General features: G+C 47.6%; 1 protein-coding gene across 1 annotated transcript in view; it reads left to right on the top strand.

Annotated features, from left to right (window-relative positions):
• Positions 1–24,916, top strand: part of Prkar1b (protein kinase cAMP-dependent type I regulatory subunit beta) — an 86,078-nt gene that overhangs the window by 8,224 nt on the left and 52,938 nt on the right. The window contains exons 3-4 of the mRNA XM_090324103.1: positions 377–547; positions 1,576–1,667. Of these exons, the coding sequence (XP_090180229.1) occupies positions 377–547; positions 1,576–1,667 (263 nt within the window). The remainder of the gene's footprint in view (positions 1–376; positions 548–1,575; positions 1,668–24,916) is intronic.

Here is a 24,916-nt window from a genome sequence, read left to right as displayed (position 1 = left end):
TACCAATCAACTACATAGCTCTTCATGCAAATAAAGGGTTATAGTAGCACCAATCATGGTGTAGCCTCTATGCAAATGAAGGATTATGTATGCACCAACCATGACATAGTCCTTCAGGAGACACAGTCTTTCAGGTAAATAAAGGACTAAGTGTACACCAATCACAGCACAGACTTTCATGCAAATGAAGGATTGTGCTTTGACCAATCATAGACCTTCTGCTGGGCCACAGGGGAAGTGCTGGTCCACCAATGAGTCCTCCAGCTCCACCACACCTGTTGTGTAGGTTTTCTGCTTTCCTGGAAGAGTCACTGTGTGTTTGGCATCACCCTGACAGCTGTTTCTCTCCTTTCCATTCTTCCTTTGCTCCACCCAGGAAGAAAACCGGGAGATCTTGGCCCGGCAGAAGTCGAACTCCCAGTCAGACTCACATGATGAGGAAGTGTCCCCAACACCCCCAAATCCTGTGGTGAAAGCACGCCACAGGCGGGGAGGAGTGAGTGCCGAAGTCTACACAGAGGAGGATGCTGTCTCTTATGTCAGGAAGGTGAGCCCCTTCCCAACCCCTCCCTTAGTCCTGACAGTCCTGGGAACCTCAGTTTTCTTTCGATCCAGAGGTCAGAGCCACATGGCATAGGAGATGTGATTGTGACTAGGGTAGAATTCACTATCGTCTCTGCCAGTGAGAGTTTAACATGCCTTTGGGGTAGTCTTTGTGAGTTTAGGAATAGGGGTATATGCCTGTCATCCTGCCTCTTGAGAGGCTGGGGCAGGAGGATCATGAGCTTAAGGCCCAGCTATTTATTAAGGCCCAACTTAAGGCACGTTGCCTAGCTGTTATTGGTTGAGAAGGGGGTCTTAGTAACATTTGCTGGTGTAGACCTAAAACAGAAATTCTCTTGATTTCCATCTTCCAAGTAGCCAGAATTACAGGCAATGTGAGAATGGTTTTGATGCCCTGAGTTGAAACACCAGTACTTAAGATAAAAGCAAAACATAGCCCCAGGGACTGGCTGTCTTCTGGTACCTTCTAGGTGGTTGGGAATCCTAGCAGAGCCAGTTAACAATGATCCCAAATTTTAGATAATGTCCAGGCTGCCTCTTGAGCCAGGTTTCTCATCTTTTATTTATTAAGAAATATATATATATCATTTATATATATGTATATATACTATATATAGTATAGATACTATCTATATAGTATATGTAGATATCTATGTAGTATATTACCATATATGCCATATATACACTATATACTATATATTCTATATAGTATATATATGCTATATATACTATCTATAAAGTATATGTATATAATATATAGTATACAATATGTGTACACACATATACATATATATATATATGTATATATATAGTGAAATGTCTCTCACACTGGGTCTTTTTAGCATCACCTGAGCTCAGCACAACACCAAGGACAGAATCATTAGATTTCAAGTCATGGCGGGGGTTCCCAGGGCCAAACGGAATCTAGGAAGTGAACACTGGCCCAAGCCTTTTCCTTCTATGATGGACCAGGATTCTGACCCCATCCTGACCTCACTGGCTTCCCCACAGGTCATTCCCAAGGACTATAAGACCATGACTGCGCTGGCTAAAGCCATCTCCAGAAACGTGCTCTTTGCCCACCTTGATGACAATGAAAGAAGGTAGGTCACTGGTTGTCACTGGTTGACATTGGCCTCCCCTCTAAGCCTCCAGTGGAAGTCACCAGGCAAGTCATAGAGGTTTTTGGCTCCTGGAGAAGAGGGTCACCACTTTCTGGAACTAAAGCAGGTATGAAACACAATGCCTCCTGTATCCCTGACCCAGTTCAGGAGACACATTTGGACCCTGGCCAGGGTCAGAGTTCTTGAATCTCAGGTCTGGACCTCTCCTCTCTGATACTGAATCTGTCATATGAAGACATGGTCACTGGGCTGCATATTCCAGCATCTTCCATATGCCAGTCATGCCTGGCCTTTACTGAGACTACAGGATGCTGGGTCCCCTTCCTGTCCTCGGGGCCACCAAGTCTCAGCAATGGGCAGAAGCTATATTATTCGAGAGCAAGAGACGCTACAAGTCATGAAGTGTTCAAAGGTCATGCTCAGGAAGTAGAGCCAATAAATAATTAGAAACATTAAGCATGAACTCAGTCAAATGTGCTTCTTTAGTGTCACCTGGGGTGGCTTTTACACACGCCGAAGTCCCTGGGGTATATTGTATGATTGCTTGGTGTCATGTCTCTGGTTCCTGGGTATTTGGGGCCCACTCCCCCCTTTTTTTGTCAGGGACTTGAACTCAGGGACTGGGTGCTGTCCTTGAGCTCTTTTGTTGAAGGCTAGCTCTCTACCACTTTGAGCCACAGGGCCACTTCCAGTTTGCTGGTGGTTAGTTAGAGATAAAATTCTCACAGAGGGCCGGGAGTTTGGCCTAGTGGTTAAAGTGCTTGCCTAGCATGCACGAAGACCTGGGTTTGATTCCTTGGTACCACATATATAGAAAAAGCCTGAAGTGGTGCTGAGGCTCAAGTGGTAGAGCTCTAGTGTTGAGAAAGTCCAAGGATAGGGCTCAGGCCCTGAGCTCAAGCCCAGGACTGGCAAAAAAAAAAAAAAAAATTCTCACAGACTTTACTGCCCAGACTGGCTCTGAACTGCAATCTCAGATCACAGCCTCCTGAGTTTCTAGGATTACAGGCATGAGCCACCACACCCAGTTAGGACACTTTTTCCCAGTCATTTTCTTTTGGAAAGCTCTTCAGTCACCACTGATTTGAACTCAGATTTAAAATCAGTTTTTCAGCCAGACACTGTAGCTCATGCCTATCAACCTAACCACTCAAGAGGCTAGGATCTGAGGATCATGGTTCAAAGCCAGCTCAGGCAGGAAAGTTGATGAGACTCTTGTCTCAAGTTAACTAACAAAAAAGCTAGAAGTGGAGCTGTGACTGAACTAATAGATCATTAGCCTTGAAAAAAAAAAGCCAAGTGAGATTAGGAGGCCCTGAGTTCAAAGCCCCAGGGCTGATAAAAACAAATAAATAAAAAGTAAAATAGATTTTTCAGCTGGTGGCTCTGTAAATCCTAGCTACTCAGGAGGCTGAGATCTGATCATCAAGGTTCAAAGCTAGCCCTGAAACAAAAGGACCCGAGGCTTATTGTCAGTTAACCTCTAGAAAACTGAAAGTAGGGCTTGGCTCAAGGGTAGGGTGGTATCCTTGAGCTGAAGAGCTGAGGGACAGCGCCCAGGCTGAGTTCAAGCCCCATGACCCACCAAAAAAAATTTTTTTAAAAAGGGCTTTTCAGCCAGGGCCACCCAACACCCAACACCACTAGACATCAGGTGTTGACGAGGTGACTGCCAGTCTGGAGGGCATCTAAGTCCTATTGGGAGCAGTTGGTAGTAAACCTGCCCCCCCCCCCATATTCAGCCCAGCCCTCTTGAGCCATTTAGTACAGTTTTGACAATTCAAAGTAGAGGTAGGGAGCTCTGGGCCTGTAGGAGGAGGTGACCAGGGATAGACAAAACACAATGGCATCTGGCTGGGTCTCCCTGGCCCTGTCTGTCTGAGTGGGCATTTATGGCTAAGGCAGGTTCCCTGTAATACTCTAGAATTGTGTGACCGGGGAGGCAGGTGGACAGGCAGGAGAGGAAGCCAGGCCGGTGCGTCTGCTTCCTTGAATCTGTTGTTTTTAGCTTTCCATGGCCACATGATGGGCTCCTCCTCCTGGCTATAGTCTCTAAAGGAACTGGCAGAGGACTCAGGAAAGTTCCAGAAGGGAGTGGGCCAGGAGGCACTGTCTGCTGACCTTTCCCCCAATGTCTCCTCTGTGTGTCTTCTAGACACTCCTGTTTCCAGCTTTCTAGACACTAATTTCCAGCTTTCTGGAGGCTGTGGTTAGGGAAGGATGGCAAGATCCCTTCTCAGTCTGGGGGCACATGGGAATATTGCCCTCAGCTGCTCTTCCCTGCCCCCAGTCCTCTGAGTCCCCACAGGCAGATGGGACAAAGCAGAAAGATTCCTTGGCTAAGGACCCACTTGTGAGATGGGGGTGCTTTCTTGATAATGGACCCTTTTTCTATATTCTGGCTCAAGACTGACTGAAAAATATTTATTTTTGCCAGTACTGGGCTTGAACTCAGGGCCTGGGCACTGTCCCTGAGCTTCTTTTGCTCAAGGCTTCTACTTTTTCTGTTTATGTGGTACTTAGGAATCAAACCTGGGCTTCATGCATGCTGGCAATACTCTACCACTAAGCCACATTTTCAGCCCCACAAATCATATTTAATCCAACACTTTTATTCAAAGATAATGGTGCAGCCTCCATTTCCTCCTAGGTCCCTGGCACCATAAGCTGAACCAGTGTTCCAGCCTGGGGTCTCCCCTGGAGGTACCAGGTTTCTGGTATCTTGCCTATCCTTACCCACATAGAAACTAGGCATTCTGGGTATCGTCAGTGTGTGTGGTTGAGGGGAGGTTTTGGGGTGAACTGTAATGCTGGAAGCCAGCTGTGGCCTGGAAGATGTTAGGGGTAAAAGAGGATGTGGAGAGTCCTGTAGCAGAGTGCTGGGCTGGAATGGCCCTTGTGCATGCAGACACACACACACACACGCACACACGCACACGCATACACGCATACACGCATGCATGCATGTATACTCACTCTCACATACTACAATCTGAGGGGTTAAGATGTCCTTGAAAGGAGAGAGTTGGGTACTGGTACATACATATTGGGTCTCCATGGCCTCAGGGGTCAAGTAATGGTAATAAAATGGTCTTTGAGGGGTGTTATGAAGATGTAGTGCAGCAATGTCACGTGTGTCTTGTCTCTCACTGCTATCACTGCCACAATTGTTTCCACCATTGTCATCCTCATCTCATTATGGTCATCTGCTGGCTGTCCTTCACCTGTGAGGTCAGGTGACCTTTACCACTATGTGGCTTCTTCCTGGATGGCCCAACCACCACCTCTGCAACCAGTCCCCTGTATGCCTGGGTGTTGGTGTGACCTTGAGGCTGCTCCCTGGGGTCATTCTGAGGCCACTGCACTGGGTGGTTCCCTGCTCTGTCCTGTATCTGAGTTAGCAGGTGGGCTTGCTCCTGGTCTAGGACTCCTCCAAGTTGGAAGGATGGTCCGGGGCGGGGGGCACCTTGCCCCAGATGTGGGCTTGTACACATGAGAGCTCCGAGGCCCAGAGAGGGAAGATGGAGGCCCTGCAGGTTCCAGGCCAGGTAGCACATGTTTAAGTTGGGCTTGGAACAGGGCTTCCTCACCCCCAGAATCCCCCCCTCAGGTCCCTTCTACAGGATTCAGTTGTCCCTGGTGAGGGCTAGGGTGACAGCAGGGGCAGCATATTCTCACATCCACCCAGTGAGGTCCAGGAGCCACAGATTGGCCAGTACCCTGAGAAGCTTCAAGACCTAGGGCTCCTGAGCCCTAGGGTGTCCCAAGGAAAGCAGGGCCTGGCCTTGGGGAGGAAAGCAGAGGCTCCATCTGGTCCTTTTTTTTTTTTTTTTGCCAGTCCTGGGCTGGAGCTCAGGGCCTGAGCACTGTCCTTGGACTTTCTCAAGGCTAGAGCTCTACCATTTGAGCCTCAGCACCACTTCCGGCTTTTTTCTATGTATGTGGTACCGAGGAATCGAACCCGGGTCTTCATGCATGCTAGGCAAGCACTTTAACCACTAGGCCAAACTCCCGGCCCCTCATCTGGTCCTTTCTGACTTCCCGGTTAGGGTGCCTGGAGAGGGAGTATGGCAGAGCCCCCTGGGAGCTGAAACACAAGATAATTAGGAAACAGTGCCTGTTGGTGGCATATGCTGGCCCTGGCTGGGGCCTTGTTCTCTCTGCGGCTCTAATTAAAACTGAGGCTCCTGGCCTGGGCCAGGCCCCACTAGCTATCTGTGCCGTCTTTTCCTCCCACTCCACTGTCTCTGCAGTTTGTTTTTCCACGGTTTGGCTTTGGGCCTCAGGTGATGGGGAAAACATGCTGTCTGCCCAGTCACATGCAGAAGCCACTGGCTGCTAAGAGAATTTTCATCCCTGATTCTCTCTAGCTTGGCTCAGGCTTGGGACTTTCTGCTTCCCTTTGGGCAATACGGCGAAACAAAATTAACATTTTGGAAAAGTGCAAGGCCTCAATCTGAAGAGATATTTAAAGGCCTGAACATGAAGAGGATTTGTGTTTTTGTTTTTTTTTTTTTCTCTTGCACAAATGCCAGGCTTACTCTAGGGCAGAGACTAGAAGGACTGACAAGAACATTGTCATATTAGACCTTGCAAATAGCACTTTGAGGCTGGCATTACTACAAAGGCAATTGGGCAGATTAGGCTTCGAAAAGTTTTTGTTGGGGCCAGGAGTTTGGCTGAGTGGTAGAGTGCTTGCCTAGCATGCACCAAGACCCAGGTTTGATTTCTTGGTACCACATACATTCATAGAAAAGCCAGAAGTGGTGCTGTGATTCAAGTGGTAGAGCACTAGCCTTGAGGAAAGCCCAAGTACAGAGCTTAGGCCCTGAGCTCAAGTCATGGGATTGGCACACAAAAAAAGAAAAGTTGTTGATGTTGTTGTGATGGTGGTGGTGGTGGTGACATCAGGATTTGAACTTAGGGCCTTGCTTTGGCTTCCTTTACTTAGCTGTATTCTACTGTTTGAACTATGTTGCCAGACTAACTTTGCTAGAGATGGAGTCTCGAAGACTTTTCTTTCTGGGCTGTGATCCTCTGGATCTCAGCTTCCTGAGTAGCTAGGATTAGAGGCATGAGATACTGCTGCCTGGTTAAACTAGCTGTCTCCCAAGCTTGATGGGAGCAGAAGAGGCTAAATATTTGAACCCTGGCTGATCTTGGTTGACTTTTCTGACCACTATGATTGCATATGTACCTCATTACCTGGAGAGGTAATAACAATGTCAATAACCTTTTTCAGCAAGCAGTAGTTTTCCATAAGCCCAGAATTTTCCAGTACATTGGAAGAACTACAGTATGTTGACAGTTGCAATTGAGCTGTCTTCAGAGTCTTTGTCAGTAAGGGTCACCAGGGCTGCATTACCACAGAGTGTGAAAAATGACAACACATCTTAGCTGCTGGGCTCAGCTCCCAGAGTTTTGGGGGAGGGGTGAGCCTTGGGTTTGGGGGCATATAACCATCTCTGCCCAGAGTGGATTTGTTTCTTTGTGCTTTTTGTTTTACAGCTCTAGGATCTGGTGTGTGCGTGTATGCGTGTGTGTGTGTGTGTGTGTGTGTGTGTGTGTATGCGTGTGTGTGTGTGTGTGTGTGTGCGCGTGTGTGTGTGTGTGTGTGTGTGTGTGTGTATTGTTTCAGATCCCTCCCAAGCTTTTCACCTCACCAACAAGCCCCTTGTGGGCACATGGGTTAGGTGACAGAGGACCTTTCCTCCCAGCAAGCACCTGGTGTGAGGATGGGTCTACTGTGCCCAGAGAAAATGTGGGCCTGGCCGCCACTGCTCTGGTGCTCACCTGCCAGGGAGCAGAAAAGACTTCAGAGGGCCCATCCAGGTCTTTGGCTTCTGGGCCTGAACCCAGGGCCAGGTAGACCTCGGCAGGCGCCCCCTGGTGGCAAGCTAGGCCTCTGCCCTCTTCCAGCCTTTGGGAGATCTGATCCCAGGAGAGGGGTCATCAGGCATTTTTACCCATCTCTGGGCAACTTGGGTCTTGTCTCCAGGCTACAGAACCCTAATCCCTAAAAATAGTTGTTCCCAGTGGGGTACAAGGAATGGATTAGCTGTCTGGGGATAGAGAGGGCAGGGTAGTTGTGGGTGTGCCAGTTGTGGGGAGGGCCAGACATGTCCTATCTCCTTGGAAACCCCATGCTCTACATGACATCTCACCATCCTCTTGGATGACCCTCCTGCCACTTGTCTGATGGGGAAACCAAGGCTTAGGGAAGGCAGATGAGCGGTGTTCCCTGCACTCTGCATCTATATTGCAATGCTGAGCGGTAAAGTGGTATTCCCCTTGCTCCACATCTATACTGCGATGCTGGGCAGTGCTCCCTGTGCTCGGAGTCCATAATGCAATGGTGTGAGGTGCTCCCCATGCTTCGTGTCTGTGATGCAAGGCTGGGTGGTACTCCTTGTGCTGCCATCCATGTCACGGGTAAGTATCTCAGCATTATGTGCTCGTTTTCAGTCCAGGTTCTTGTCCTCACAATCACACTGCATTTGACACACCTGCATGGGCAGTGCAGCCAGCATGGGCACACTGCTAGGCTACGTGGAGAGTGCTGTGGTTCTGAACGACCTTTTCACTGTTTTAGAAGGGGGGGCTCCTCCTGTCCTCAGCCCTTTGAGCTGCTTTGCAGGAGTGGGTTTCTGGGGTCTCAGCCCCAGAGCAGGTAGTGACACAGAAAGACTGAAGGACCCCCCTGGAATCTAGACTTGGCTTCTGGGTCACCACTGCTCACTGAAGGCCAGCCTTCCCTGCTTTTCTTTTTGTGGGCTGACAGCTGGCTCCTGCTTGTCCTTCAGAAAAAGCAACAGTTGCTAAGAGTCAGGCAAACAAAGATGTGCTTTGACTCCCAGGACAGTGTAGGAGGTGCAGCCAAAGCCCTGGCAGCTGAATGTGAGTATTTGGGTGCCTGGGGTGCAGATTTAACCCTTCATTGTACTGGAGACTTCCTTGATAACTTCTTATTTTCTAGTGGTGAGGAAGGCTTCCTTACTTCTTAACAGCAGACACAGAGTCCTCTGACTTAAGCTTAACTCTGGATTATTGAGGGAAAGGTGGTTGGGAAGGACCAGTTACGTTCCTACCACTCATCTGTCCATCCATCCATCCATCCATCCATCCATCTACCCATCCATCCATCCATCCATCCGTCTGTCCATCCACCCATCTGTCTGTCTGTCCCTCATACATTTACTCATGTATTCATCCATACATTTACCCATCTATCTATTCCTTCTCCCATCCATCTATCCACTCATCCATCATCTACCCATCAATTCTGCAATCTATCTATCCACATCCCTCCACATTTATCCATGTACCCATCCATCTATCCATTTATCTACACGTTCATCTACCAAACCATCCATTTACCCACCCACCCATGCATTCTCCCATCCATCTGTCCATTCACCCATCCATTCTGCCGTCTATCTATCTGTCCCCTATACATTTACCCATGTATTTATGTATTTATTTATCCATCCAGTCTACCATCTATCCATTCATCCATCCACCCATGCTTTCTTTTTTTCTTTTTGTTGGTTATGGGGCTTGAAAGCTGGGTCCAAGTACTGCCCCTAAGCTCTTCAGCTCAAGGCTAGTGCTCTACCCCATAAGCCATAGTGCCACTTCTGGTTTTCTGGTGGTTAAACTTTCATGCCCAGGCTTTGAACCACAATCCTCAGATCTCAGTCCCCTGACTATCTAGGATTACAAATGTGAACCACTGGCACCCGGCCACCCACACTTTTTGCCACCCATTCTTCTATCCATCTACCCCCCCTCCCCAATCCATTTACTCATGTATCCATCCACTTTAGGTTTTCTATCCATCCACTCATCCATTCTCTCATCCATCCATCCATCCATCCATCCATCCATCCATCCATCCATCCAGTAAGTACTGGCTATGAGTTGTCTGGGCCATGCAGGCACTGAGTGGAAGGGGCAGGAAAAATGTTGCTTCTTATTGCCCTCCATGCAAGGATGTGGGGTATGCAGAAAGCATTGGGCTGACAGTGGGGTTCCACACAGAGCTTCCCTGATGGTGATAAGCTGAGCTTCTCATACTACAGCAGGCCATGTCATCCCATAGCCTTGTACACTTTTGTGTACTCCCAAGTTAGGAACAAAAGTAAGAGCGACATCCCTGGGGCTTGCTGTCCTCTTCCACTGTGCATCAACTCTGAACCACTGGTGGGGGAAGTGAACTAGTGAATCAGGAAGAGGGAAAGCAGTGAGTGTGTAAATGTAGTAGGACTGGGGCTTAAAATCAGGGCCTAATTTTCTTGCCTTTTCTTGGCTTTTTCTCTCAAGGCTGGTGTTCTGTCCCTTGAGTCATATTTCCACTTCTGACATTTTACTGGTTGATTGGAAATAAGAGCTTCTCAAGATTTGTCTTCTCAGGCTAGCTTCAAACCATAATCCTCCAATCTCAGCCTCCTGAGCAACTAGAGAGTTACCAGTGCCTGGCTTACATAAAAAAAATTATCAAAATGTTAACATATTTACATTTAGTGAACTGTATGCAATTACCAAAAAGACTCAGTCTTGAAAAAACTTAGAAGTTTCTGTTTACAGGGAAAAAAAAATCCAAAAATTCAGTATAATTTGTTTTTACAGTGAGGTGAAGTAGAGTGATCAATAAAATGCTTTAAAGCATAAATGTTTTTAACATTAGGATAAATTCCATGGGAAGATGGGTTTAAAATATCCACCCAAGGAAGAAGGAACACTGTCAAAAGTCCAAGTGTCAGGAGATTTCCTGTGCAGTGTCTGCTTGTAAATGGCTGTAAACTCATGTCTTCTTACCTGCATTTAAAAGAGGAGGCTGGCCGGGAGTTTGGCCTAGTGGTTAAAGTGCTTGCCTAGCATGCATGAAGACCTGGGTTCCATTCCTTGGTACCACATACATAGAAAAAAGCCAGAAGTGGTGCTGAGGCTCAAGTGGTAGAGCTCTAGCCTTGAGAAAGTCCAAGGTCAGTGCTCAGGCCCTGAGCTCAAGCCCACGACTGGCAAAAAAAAAAAAAAAGAGGAGGCTACAAGTCGGTGGTACACACCTGTAATCCTAGTTACAGACAAAGCTGAGAGCTGAGGATCACAGCTAGAAGCTAGCCTGGGCCGCAAAGTCTACGAAAACTCTTTCATCTCCAATTAAGCAACAAAAAGCTGGACGTAGGACGGTGGCTCAAGTGGTAGAGCACCAGCCTAGAGCAAAAATGCTCAGAGACAGCACTTAGGCCTTGGGTTCAAGCCCCAGACCTGACACATAAAACAAATAAAACAAAGGAAGAGCCACAGTACATGGAAAAGGATTTTTCCTATCAAGAAACCTGAAGGTCACAGTTTATAAAAATTCTAACATTTTCAGTTCATCTAATATTTTATATATAGATAAGCATGGTTTTGGTTGTTTTTGTTTTGTTTTTTTTTTGGGGGGGGGTTGTGGGTCATGGGGCTTGAACTCAGCCTGGGCACTGTCTCTGAGCTCTTCAGCTCAAGGCTAGCACCCTACCCTTGAGCCAAGCTCTATTTCCCATTTTCTAGAGGTTAATTAGAGATGAGAGACTTAGGTTCTTTTGTGCTGGGACTGGCTTTGAACCTTGATCCTCAGATCTCAGCCTCCTGAGTAGCTAGGATTACAGGCGTGAGCCACCAGTACTGGCTTTCCCCTTCCTGCCCCCCTCCCAGTCTTGGGGCTTGCTTGAACTCAGACTAGCATTCTGCCACTTGAGCCACAGTACCACTTCCACCTTTTCTATGTATGTGGTACCGAGTAATCAAACCGAGGTATTTGTGCATTCTAGGCGAGCACTCTACCACTAGGCCAAACTTCTGGCCCTGGCCCCTAGATAAGTATGTATACAGTCTTTCTTTTTGTTTTTGTTTTTTTCTTTCTTTCTTTCTTTCTTTCTTCCTTTCTTTTTTTCTTTCTTTCTTTCTTTCTTTCTTTCTTTCCTTCTTTCTTTTTTTTTTTTGGTTGGTCATGGGTCTTGGACTCTGGGCCTGGGTGTTGTCCCTGAGCTTCTCAGCTCAAGGCTAGTACACTACCACTTGAACCACAGTACTACTTTCTGCCTTTTTCTGGTTCATTGGAGGTAAGAATCTCATGGATTTTCCTGTCCAGGCCGACTTTGAACTGCAATCCTCAGACCTCAGCCTCTTGAGTAGTTAGGATTGACTATAGCGGCAAACTCCTGGTGCCTGGCTATTCCTGTTTCTGATCCAAAATTGTAAGGAAATAATTTGAAGGTGGCAATACACAAGGACAGAATATAGACCAGGAAGGTAAAGATAATAAACTGTTCCCTCCTCCTCCTGGGCCATAGAGTAGTGACCCCTCTGCTCCTGTGTGGTTAGTGAATTTGGTTAATGGATGCTTTGGAGTTGAACCCTCTACCTGTGGCCAACATCAGGATTTAAATTTTGCTTCTAGTCTAGCTTGTTTAATGTGGCTTATTCTTAATTGCCTCTGTTCTAATGACCTGGTGGTAGGAGGTACCTCTCAGAGCCATTTCCTAGCAATGCAGTTTTTTGAGTTGAGGAGGTGTGAGTGGGGTGGGGGAGGAGGTAGTGGCATTTCCAAGATGCTTGCATGAGAAGCAAGGTTTAATTTTGTGGAAAAAGTGAGCAGTTCCATGGACTTTTTGCAGTAATTTTTCTTTTTGTGTGTGCACAGGTCCTGGGGCTTGAACTCAAGGGCATGGATGCTTTCCCTGAGCTTTTATTTTGTTCAAGGCTGGCACTCTACCATTTGAAGCACACTTTTACGTCCAGCTTTTTACCAGAGACAAGAGTCTGGATTTTCCGCTCAGGTTGACTCCTAACTGAGACCTTCAAACTTCAGCCTCCTGAGTAGCTAGTATTGTAGATGTTATCTACTGACACCTAGATGTCTTCATTTTTTTTTTTTTTCTCACACCACTATTGTGGTTTGAGCTTAAGGCTTGGTGATTGCTAAGTGGATGCTCTACACTTGAGCCATGCCTCTAGCTCTTTTTTGCTTCAGGGCCTCACATTTTTGCCTGGAGCCAGCCTCAGATCACAATCCTTCTACCTATGCTTCCCATGTAGCTGGAAACACAAGTGTGTGCCACCACGCCCAATTTGTTAGTTGAGATAGAATCCCACTGAGTTTTTACCCAAGCTGACCTTGAACCTTGATCCTCCCTCCTCAGGAGTAACAGGGATTATAGGCATGAGCCAGCGCACTGGACTGAAATAATTCTCTCAAAAGGAACATGAGGTTGAGGCTGGAGGAAGCCAGGTTTCCAGGCCTCGTCTATGTCCCTCGGTGTGTCATGGCCTCTGACAGCTGTTCCGTCTCCAAACCTCACGCACACTCTGCTCTAAATCCTGTCAGGCATCTGATTCACAGAGGTGTTTACCTTGCACTATGTGGGATGCCCTTGAGAAGGCGGTGTGTCTGCTCCCCATCCTTTAAAGGAAACTGGTGGGAAACTCTCTGTCTCTGTCTCTGTCTCTGTCTCTGTCTCTCTCTCTCCCTTTCTCTCTCTCTCTCTCTCTCCTCTTCCTCCCCCCTTCCTTCCTTCCTTCCTTCCTTCCTTCCTTCCTTCCTTCCTTCCTTCCTCTCTTCCTCTCTTCCTTCTTTCATTCCTTCCTTCCTTCTCAGTACTGGGATTTTGAACTCGGCTTCACACGTTAGTCCAAGTGCTCTGCTGCTGAGTCACACTCCTAGTCCAGCTTTGCGTTTCAAAGGAGGAATTGGACAGAGGTGGCTGCATGAGTGAGACCCCAGAGGTACCCATGGCTTTTGCTCTGGCTCGGAAACTTCTGACCTCACCTGTCCTTGCTGTCCATGGCCTATATACCTGCCCTGTGGGTCTTTGGTTTGTGTTTGGTTTTTGGTTCCTCTGGGGTAGGGTAGCCTGAGGCCGGGACTGCAGGCCTGGCTCCTCCTGCTCACTCTGCTGCTTGCCAATGACCTTGTGCCAGCCTCCCTGGCCCCCTGAGGCACGTGCAGGGATGATTGGAGTGGAGGAGGAGCTGCCCAGATGAGATCCCTGCCAGATTCCTTATCTGCATTTCCAAATTAGGTCTCTGTGGCACCAGCCCTCCGGCCTCCTCACGCACGCTCTTATTTATAGACTGCTCTAAAGGCTCCTGTCCTTAGCCACCTCCATGGGGTCACAGGACCTCCCCGGTCCTCCCCTCGCCCTCTCCACAGCAGGCTCAGGCAGTTCATCAGCGCTCTTCAACTGGCTACATGGCCCATCCACCTGTTTGGAGATGGAGGCCCCAAAGGCTGCCCCCATGTTTGGAGACAGGGGCTGGCTCTGAAGGAGAATGGGGTTAGACCCTGGTCTCTGAGCCACACAGATCTAAGGGGTAGAGGTGAGGGTTGAAAAATCTCCGGAAGAACCCTTCTTTCTCCAATCTCCCCTCCAAATGCTCCAAATCTCTGCCTCCATAGCCTGGACCCCTGGGTATCAGTGCTGAGGGTGTAGTGAGGCCTGTATGCTGGGTGGGGCCTTGGCTTGCCCTGGTGCAAAGGGGGGCTCCTAGAAAGTTGGGGGAGCCATTTATAAGGAAATGGAAAGACTTGGAAAAAATCATATTAAGTGAAGTAAACCAGACCCAAAGGAACATAGGCTCAATGGTTTCCCTCATTTATAACAATTAGTACACATCTAGGACTCTCCTAGCAGAGGATTACAACAGCACAAAACGTAGATACATAAGGCCATATAGGATGAGGCTAAATGAAAGGATCTCTTGTGTGATTGTTGTTTTTAATGTACTTATGTTATTTCTCTTCTCTTTTGTTGCCCTTTGGTTAATCTCATATTGTTACAGTATCTGACATTGTTACCTGGCATATTGTATATATGTTTATATGTTTATTTGAAATAGGAAAGGGAAGAGGGGAAAACAAGATGATTGGGAGGGGTGGGAGAGGGAAATGGGGAAAAAACATGAGAAGGGGTATCAGTGTGTGAAAAGTAATGCACCTACTATCTGGCAAGTATAACTGTAACCCCTCTATATATTGCAATTAAAAAAAGAAAGTTGAGGGGGCCAGGAGTTTGGCCTAGTGGTAGAGTGCTTGCCTAGCATGCACAAAGACCCAGGTTCAATTCCTTGGTACCCCACATACATAGCAAAAAGCCGGAAGTGGTGCTGAGGCTCAAGTGGTAGAGCTCTAGCCTTGAGAAAGTCCAAGGACAGTGCTCAAGCCCTGAGCTCAAGCCCAGGACTGGCAAAAAAAAAAAAAAAAGAAAGTTGGGGGAGCTTCCTGTGGAACCCACTGGGCCTGGGAGATGGTGGTCTATATACCTCAGAATGTGTGCATCTTGATTTCCAGCCCCCAGTGTATACAGCAGTGGAGGAGGGGAGGAACCAATCCTGGGGCTTGAACTCAGGACCTGGGCAACCTTCCCTGAGCTTTTTTTTTTTTTTTTTTTTTGGTGGGTCATGGAGCTTGAACTCCTGGGCGCTGTCCCTGAGCTCTTCAGCTCTAGGCTACCGCCCTACCCTTGAGCCAAACCCCATTTGCCATTTTCTAGAGGTTGGAGATCAGAGTCTCAGGTTTTTTTGTGCCAGGGCTGGCTTTGAACTTTGATCCTCAGATCTCAGCCTCCTGAGTAGCTAGGATTACAGGACCTTCCCTGCTAGCCTTTTGTGCTCAAGGCTAGCACTCTACCAACTTGAGCCACAGTGCCACTTCCTGCTTTTTGCTGGCTCATTGGAGATAAGAGTCTCATGGAATTTCCTGTCCAGACTGACTTTGAACTGCAATCTTCAGACCTCAGCCTCCTGAGAAGCTAAGATAATAGGTGAACCCCTGATGCCTGGCTACGCCTGTTTTCTTCCTTTCTTAATTCTTCCTTTCTTTCTTCCTTTCTTTCTTCCTTCCTTCCTTCCTTCCTTTCTTTCTTTCTTTCTTTCTTTCTTTCTTTCTTTCTTTCTTTCTTTCTTTCTTTCTTTCTCTTTCCTTCTTTCGTGGGTCATAGGGCTTGAACTCGGCCAGGGCACTGTCCCTGAGCTCTTTAGCTCAAGGCTACTGCTCTACTCTAGAGCCAAGCCTCACTTCCCATTTTCTAGGGGTTAATTGGAGATAAGAGTCTTAGGTTTTTTTGTGCTGGGGCTGGCTTTGAACCTTGATTCTCAGATCGCAGCCTCCTGAATAGCTAGGATTACAGGCGTGAGCCACAACCAGCTGCTGCTACTGCTGCTGCCGCCACCTCTTCCCCCCCTCCTCTTCCCCCTCCTCCTCCTCCTCCTCTTCTTCTTCTTCTTAAACAACAACTTCTTCTTCTTCTTCTTCTTCTTCTTCTTCTTCTTCTTCTTCTTCTTCTTCTTCTTCTTCTTCTTCTTCTTCTTCTTCTTGTGGGTCATGGAGCTTGAACTTGGCCTGGGTGTTGTCCCTAAGCTCTTCAGCTCAAGGCTACAGCCCTACCTCCAAGACAGAGCCCCATTTCCCATTTTCTAGTGATTAATTGGAGTCTCATGTTCTTTAGTGCCTGGGATGGCTTTGAACCTGGACTTTCTCAGATCTCAGCCTCCTGAGTAGCTAGAATTACACTGCCCCAGGCTTGGCTATTCCTGTTTCTGATCCAAAGTTGTAAGCATATAATTTGAAGGTGACAGTAGACAAGGACAGAATATAGACCAGGAAGGTAAAGATAATAAACTGTTTCCTTCTTTCTGGTTTGCAACAGAGTGGTGCTATCGTTTCAAACTAATTATAATATTCCCACTAAGAGCCAAAGTAGTTTATGATGGGTGGTGTGCCCCACCCCCGAGCACCTGTGTACACATTACCTCATATAGCCCATTCCATGCTAAGGCTCTCAGCCTTCACCCTGTGCAAGAAGGGAAACTGAGGCTCAAGGTGGCCAAGTAACTGTTTCGAACTGAAGGCAACAGGAGTGGGATTTGAACTCAGAATTGCATAACTCATAAGGCATAGCCTTGTCATCTGTTGATGGGTCTCGGAGGCTTTGCTATTGGATGAACCATCTGGGGTTCAGCCCTTCACCAGATGGACAATTTGCTTCTTCACCTGAGTCACTGAGGTTTACTTCGTGTGTGACGTGCTCACCACCACACCTGAGTCAGTGATTTTTTATTTGTATTACTGGGGTTAGAGCTGAGGACCTCACAACTTGCTTGTCTGACACTCTACCACTTGAGCCATATCTCTAATTCAGCTTCTTGCTGACTATTTTGGAGATAGACTGTCAAAGACTTTTTTTTTGCCAAGGCTATTTGTGCACTGTGATCCATCCAAGTACCCAGGACTACAGGTGTGAGCCACTTGGCCTAGTGCCTTCAGGTGAATTTATAAAATTGTGACACTTTTACTATGATCTAATTTTAAGGTATATCCACAGCCTCAGAATGGCCCCTGGTCCTGTCCGTAGAAATCCTCACTCCTGCCCACTTCAGGGACATTTGAAATTCCTGGACAGTACAATGCACAGTCCTTTGTGTCTGGTTTGGTTCTCTGTCTGTGGTACTTGTGCTGAGTATCATACTTGCACATGCCTTTGCCCTTCATTGCTTTTTTTTTCTTTTTTTTTTTTGTTTTTAATTGACAAATAGTGCTCCGTTGGCTGAGTCTACATACTTGTTTATCTTTGCATCTGATAAACAGCTGGCTTATTCTTTGGGGGTCTTGTGGGTAATATTGCTGAAAACTAGTTTTCTTTTGGTAGTTTGAACCCAGAGCCTTGACCTTGCTGGGCAGACGCTCTACCACTTAAGCCATGCTACCAACATACTTTATCTAGCTTAGGTAGGACAGATGTGTGCCGCGATGTATGGCTTGTTGGTCTTACCTGGGCTGGCCTCCAACTGTGATCTAGATTTCTGCCTCTAGAGTGCTAGGCACAAACATGCTTGGCTCTGGGTTCATTTTCTTTTTTCTTTTTTTTTTTTTTTTTGCCAGTCCTGGGCTTGAGCTCAGGGCCTGAGCACTGTCCTTGGACTTTCTCAAGGCTAGAGCTCTACCACTTGAGCCTCAGCACCACTTCTGGCTTTTTTCTATGTATGTGGTACCGAGGAATTGAACCCGGGTCTTCATGCATGCTAGGCAAGCACTTTAACCACTAGGCCAAACTCCTGGCCCTGGGTTCATTTTCTTATATGAATCTCCAGCAGCTTTCAGCACCATTGTTGAAACCCTATTCTCTATTAATTGTCTATTAATTGAGTGTCCATGTAAGGGTTTCTTTCTGGACCCTTAGTTCAGTTCTTTTTTTTTTTTTTTTACAGGGATCTCATTGAACCCCCATATTGTCTTGATTACCATGGCTCTCTGTAGAATGAGTTTTGAGAAACTGGATGGTGAAAGCCCTCTGCTTCGTTCTTTTTCAAAAAGTTACCTTTCCATTTCTCTGTGGCTGCTAGCAGCTGCTGGGCAGTTTCTATTTTAAGCACCGGTGTGGAACTGTAGGTCAGTTAGGTGAGAAACCGCCACCTCCGTGCTGTCTAGACTTGTGAGTCATAAACGTGAAATTTCTCTCCACTTGATCAGGTCCTTCGTTGCTCCCTGTGGTGTTCTTGCATTTCATTTTTTCATATGTTCTGGTATGGACTTGAAATCAAATGGCTGTGTGTGTAGGAAAGGACTCTGGTGGGTCAGAGCTCTGGATGTGGCAAGGAGGGAACGCCTCTCCTGCCCTCCCCTCCCCATCTCAGAGCCCAGCCTGCTAGGCAGGTGGGCTACATGTAGACGAGCCAGCTTTGGCTGTTTCTCTTCTCCTACCCTTAGGGCAGACAATATGGGTCACCCTGAACAGACCATCTACTACTGGGGAGGACTATAAGCTCCATTTGAATGCCCTGAGGTATTTTTGGACTGCAGTAGCTGCCTCTGGGACCTGGGTAGGTGGGGAGAAGGGACTCCATCTAGCCACAGCTAAACCTTAGTCTCTGAGCTGCTCAGCTGAGGGCTGGGGAGGGGGGAGAGGAGAGAGGGGTTACAGAAGATATTTTAGGCTTTTATTCACAGGTTCATTCCATGGCGTTGATTAAGTGCCTGCTAGGTGCCAGAGCTATCCTGGCCCTGCCAAACAGCCAGTGTCCAGTGACTGGGAGAGACCCAGAGCAGAGGAGACTGGTAGAAACTGAATTTTAGAGATTTGCAGGAAACAGACCTTGAGTGTACTTCCTAACTTTACATACCTCTGCCCATAACTTATTCTTTATTTTTGGCAGTATTGGGGATTGAACACAGACAGAGCTTACAACATGCCATTCAGGCCCTCTACTGCTTGAGTGGTGCTCCCAGACCAGAATTGCCAGACCACGCCCAGATCCTATGACTGATGGCTGCTTGGGCCACACCCATGGCCATTAATTGAGGCGACATCCCCTCCCACACCATGATTACTGAGTCCTGCCAGGCCCCATCCTGTTCTGATTGGTTGAGCCAGGCCCCCATCTCACAACTGACTACTACCTGAACCTGTCCCAAACCCAGGAGTGCCAGGTCAGTCCCCCATCCTAGGACTGATGGCTGCTTGGGCCACATCCCATGATTAAGGAGACATCCCCCCCACCCCCAGATTACTGAGTTCCACCCCACCCCATCCTGTGCTATGGTTGGTTGAGCTATGCCCCATCTCACAACTCTCCAGGTCTTGAACCATGCCCCCAGCCCTCCATTGGATCTGTATAATTATTATTATTTTTTTTTGCCAGTCCTGGGCCTTGAGCTCAGGGCCTGAGCACTGTCCTTGGGCTTTCTCAAGGCTAGAGCTCTACCACTTGAGCCACAGCACCACTTCTGGCTTTTTTCTATGTATGTGGTACTGAGGAATCGAACCCGGGTCTTCCTGCATGCTAGGCAAGCACTTTAACCACTAGGCCAAACTCCTGGCCCCTATCATTATGTTTCCATCTCAGAGTAATCCTAACTTTGCATTTGGACTAGCTATGATGGTGTCATTTTGCAGGCCATGTGCATGTGGCCACAGACATGCACCCCCAAAACTTCACACATTAGCTATCTGGTCTTTCAGTAATCTGGGAAGCCTGGTACTTGTTACCTCATGGTACAGATCAGGAAGCTGACACCCACAGCCCTGAGGCAGCTCAGGGTGGGGATAACTCACACCTCTCCTCTGTGTGTGTGTGTGTGTGTGTGTGTGTGTGTGTGTGTGTGTGTGTGTGTGTTCCAAAATGGAGGAAGTGCTTGACAGCATGAAGGCCACCTTGTGGGGTAAGAGTGGAAGAGACATAGTTGGGCAGGGGTGGCAGAGTTGCCACCTGACTAGCAGGAAAGTAGAGTCTGGAGAGCAGAATCGGCAGGAACTCAGGGTTTAAAGCCTTGACCTTGGCAACACCTGTCAGGCCCTAGCTCACCTTCTGTAGGCCATGGGCTAGAAGGGTCTTGGCATGGCTAGGGATCAGACCTCCCTGCTTCTGATCTGTGGGTAATGGCACAGCCCTGGGGGTGAGTGAGCTCCCTCAGCGCTGGGACAGAAGTCCTGTGCTGCCTACCACACTTGGCTGAACCTGAGGAACTTTGTGCAAAATGAACAGATAAAATTTTCTTGGGTTTAGTAGTAAGAATGCTTGCCTAGCATGCACGAAGACCCGGGTTTGATTCCTTGGTATGCCATGTATATAAAAAAGCTGGAAGTGGTGCTGTGGCTTAAGTGGTAGAGCTGTAGCCTTGAGAAAGCCCAAGAACAGTGCTTGGGCCCTGAGTTCAAGACCTGGGACTGGCAAATAAAAAAAAAAATTTTTTTTCTTGGAGCACAGTGACTCATGCTTGTAATCCTAGCTACTCAGGAAGCTGAGATCTGAGGATTGAGGTTCATAGCCAGCCCGGACACTAAAGTTCATGAGACTCTTATCTCCAATTAACCACTAGAAAACCAGAAGTGGTACTGTGACTCCAGGGGGTGGGTGACAGCCTTGAGATAAAGAGCTCAGGGACAGCACCCTGGCCCAGAGGTCAAGCCCCACGACCACCCCCCCCAATTTGGGGGGGAGCACCTGGGGGAGGGAGCACCCTACCAAAGCATTAGAGTAGACCAGAGAGGTTGAGCTGAGGAGTAGTGTTGGTCTTACTGTCCTGGCTCTTTCCAGAACCCTCCTCCCAACAGCTGACTCCTCCCTCCTACTGCTGTCTGCACCCACTTGTCCCTCTGATATCACAGTTGCAGGGGGGAACCAGAGACTTGAGAGCTGCTCTGCTCTGTGTACTGGGAACTGAAGTTCAGGGCCTCTAGACCCCAATACCACTGATGGGTCTAAAGCCTGTCCACCCTCAGACCCCAGAACCCTAGAGGAGGGGCAGTGCCAGCCACCCAGGGTCACTGTGCCCGTTATTAAGGCTTCTCTGCCTGGGGCAGAAGGCCCCTGTGGGGGGTAGTAGGGGATGCTGTGTCCCTGTGGGTCAGGATGTGGTCAGGTTCACTAAGAAGGAAACTAAGGCTCAGACCTTGAGTAGAAATTGAACATTTGGGGCCGGGAGTCTGGCCTAGTGGTTAAAGTGCTTACCTACCATGCACAAAGACCCGGGTTCGATTCCTGGGTACCACATACATAGAAAAAAGCTGGAAGTGGTGCTGAGGCTCAAATGGTAGAGCTCTAGCCTTGAGAAAGTCCAAGGACAGTACTCAAGCCCTGAGTTCAAGCCCAGGACTGGCAAAAAAAAAAAAAGAATTGAACATTTGTGTGTGGGTGGGGGGGTGGGGGTGGAGGTGACCCTGACAACCCTAGCCTTCTCTCCCTGGGCTCAGAGCTGGCTTGGGTGAAGCAGATTCAGAGTGGGAATAGGGATACAGCTTCCTGGGACCAGAGTAGTGGCTGAAGAAAGGAAACACAGGAGCTTACAAGAATCTAAGTGCAGCCGGGTACTGGTGGCTCAGGACACTGAGATCTGAGGACTGAGATTTTTCTTTGCCAGAACTCAGGGCCTTGGCACTGTCCTTGGACAGTTTTTGCTCAAGTCTAGAGCTCTACCACTTGAGCCACAGCACCACTTCTGGCTTTTTCTCTATATGTGGTACTGAGGAATCGAACTCAGGGCTTCATGTATGCTAGGCAAGCTACTCTACTGCTAGGCTACGCTCTGGGCCCCTGAGGGCTGAGGTTTGAGGCCAGCCCAGGTGGAAAAGCAGTAGAGCACTAGCCTTGAGCAAAAGAACTCAGGATGGTACCCAGGCTCTGAGCCCAAGCCCCAGGGCCAAAAAAGAAAAACCTAAGTGCTGCTCGGGAAACTGGGGAAAGGAGGAGAATCCACCCCAAGTGGATGGAAGACTTCGGGGCCAGGACTGAAAATGTAGCTATCATAGAAGAAAATAGACAATGGCGCCTCCAAGCTGCTCTTGGCGGCCATCGTTGGCCATTGTGACCTGGAGAATCAGTTTCCACTGATGAATGCTCAAAATGTCCGGTTGATAAGGAAAACAGGTGCCACTTACAGACCTGGAAGTCAGCTGTCATCCAGTGTTCTGCACCCTTCCAGTGGAAGATGGTTTCTAGGCCAATTTGGGGCAAAGGGTACATGTCATTTGCATACAGAACTGGGGTCCCACCTCTCACTTTTTATTGACAATATTGCCTTACTCTTTTTTTTTTTTTTTTGCCAGTCCTGGGCTTGAGCTCAGGGCCTGAGCACTGTCCTTGGACTTTCTCAAGGCTAGAACTCTACTACTTGAGCCTCAGCACCATTTCTGGCTTTCTTTTTTCTTTCCATGTATGTGGTACTGAGGAATTGAATCCAGGTCTTCATGTATGTTAGGCATACATGTCTACCACTAGGCCACATTTCCAGCCCACACACTCCTGGCTTTTGGGAAGTTTATTGGATCCAAGAGTTTCATATGCCTTGCTTGCCTGGACTGGCTTTGAACTGTAGGATTATAGGCATGAGCTACAGGTGTTCAGTTCTTCAGGTCTTTAGGAGTTTTACTGAGTGGTCTTCTAGGCTACTAGAATTCTGAATCTGAATTCAGACACAGCTTAGGAAATGGACCCCAAGGCTGGGCATGCAGAACACAACATTCCACTTTTTTAAATTTTTGTTTTTTGGACAGACTTGGGATTTGAACTCGGGGTCTGTGGGCTGTCACATTTTTTTGTTGTTGTTGGTCATGGGGCTTAAACTCTGGGCCTGGGTATTGTCCCTGAGCTCTTCAGCTTAAGGCTACTGCCCTACACTTGAGACACAGCTCCACTTTCCATTTTCTAGTGGTTAACTAGAGATAAGAGTCTTATATTCGGGGCTGGGAGTTTGGCCTAGTGGTTAAAGTGCTTGCCTAGCATGCATGAAGGCCCGGGTTTGATTCCTTGGTACCACATACATAGAAAAAAGCTGGAAGTGGTGCTGAGGCTCAAGTGGTAGAGCTCTAGCCTTGAGAAAGTCCAAGGACAGTGCTCAGGCCCTGAGCTCAAGCCCATGACTGGCAAAAAAAAAAAAAAAAAAAAAGAGTCTTATATTCTTTATGTAATAGAAGTAGCATGCTGCTGCCAGATTACAAGCATTGCTTTTGGCAAATTAAAGTGCATGTCATTTCTTAATACACTAGAAAGGCAAAATAAAGTACACAAGTCCAAGTTTAAAACTTTAGTACTTTTCCATGCAGATTTGTGCACATATAAGAGGGTGCCAAGTTTGTCTTAGTGATTGTTCTTTAGAGAGTTGGACCACTATTGTGTGTTGCTAATCATTGACTGTAGTCCCAAGAAAGCCTTGTGAAAATGTTATGCTCTATGTAACAGCAGAGTAATATAAAAATAAAATTACATTTTATAAAACCATTTACTATGGCTTTGTAACAATTGCATACCCATATTTTAAGGGACAGGTGAATTTACTACTTTGTGAAGTTTATTGATACTTTTATGTAAAATGTAGTGACATATTTCTGCATTGTGGTCTGAGGATGCCTGGAAATGTGTAGAATCGGATTATGTTTCTTAGAGTATCTCCCTGTAGGTCAGTCTCATGGACCCTCCCTTGCTCAGATGTAAATGATAATCTGGCGAAGTGTCATATGGAATAAAGTGGACATTTTAAAACTAGAAAAAAAAAAGAGTCTTATATTCTTTAGTGCCTGGCTTTGAACCTCAATCCTCATATTGCAGCCTCTTGCGTAGCTAGGATTACAAACTTGAGCCACTTGCTCCCAGCTTTTGTTCCTAAGCTTTCACCCTCAAAGTTAATGCTCTACCACCCCAGTCACTGCTCCACCTCTGACTTTTAGAGCACTCATTGGAGAGAAGTGGCCGTAAACTCTCCTGCCCAGGCTGGCTTTGAACTACCACCTTCTGATCTGAGCCTCCCAAGAAGCTGACAGGTGTGAGCCATGGGCACCTGGTCAGCTTAGGTTTTCTGCTGGGAGGGTCTGCCTCTGTGAGGGTGGGTGGCCCCCACAGGGCAAGAACCACCCTGTCCTTTTAGCTAGGTTAGATCAGACTGGCCTAGCCTGGAGCCCAGGGCTCACAACTGTCATCCTAGGGCCCAGGACCTGAGTTCAAACCCCATGACAGACAAAAATAAAGAAACACAAACTGAGACTGACCTAGGTGTTGTGCAGGATGGCCCCTGTGATGGCCTTGGTGGCCATTCCTCTGCCCCTTTTCTGCAGGCTTGAGAAGCCAGTTTGGCTTTGGTTGGTTGTGGGGCTTGAACTCTGGGTCTGGGTACTGTCCCTGAGCTCTTCAGCTCGAGGCTACTGCCCTACTCCAGTTTTCTAGTGGTTAACTGGAGATAAGAGTCTCACAGTCTTCAGCGCCCTGGACTGGCTTTGAACTTCAATCCTCAGATCTTGGCCTCCTGAGTAGCTAGGATTACAGGTGTGAGCCGCCTCGCCCTGCCAACAGTGTAATTTAGATTTAATGTATTCAATAGTTCTGTTCAGATAAGGCCTCTCCCCTTCCTTCTATCCATCCATCCTTCTCTCCTTCCTTCCTTCCTTCCTTCCTTCCTTCCTTCCTTCCTTCCTTCCTTCCTTCCTGTCTTCTTTCCTCCCTCCCTCCCTTCCTTCTTCTTTCCTTTGATTTTTATTGTGCCACTCCTGGGGCTTTGGACTCAGTGCCTGAGCATTGTCCCTTTGCTTTGTTTGTTCAAGGCTAACACTCTACCACTTGAGCCACAGCACCACTTCTCCTTTTTTCTGCTTATGTGGTACTTAGGAATCAAACCCAGAGATTCATAAATGCTAGGCAAGCAGTCTACCACTAAGCCACATTCCCACACCAGTGTGTATGTTTATACATGTGTATCTACATTTGTG

The sequence above is a fragment of the Megascapheus bottae genome, chromosome 34 (assembly GCF_031878675.1).
Source record: "Megascapheus bottae isolate mThoBot1 chromosome 34, mThoBot2.hap1, whole genome shotgun sequence".
NCBI classification, from domain to species: Eukaryota; Metazoa; Chordata; class Mammalia; order Rodentia; family Geomyidae; genus Megascapheus; species Megascapheus bottae.
This window is presented reverse-complemented; position numbering and strand designations above follow the sequence as displayed.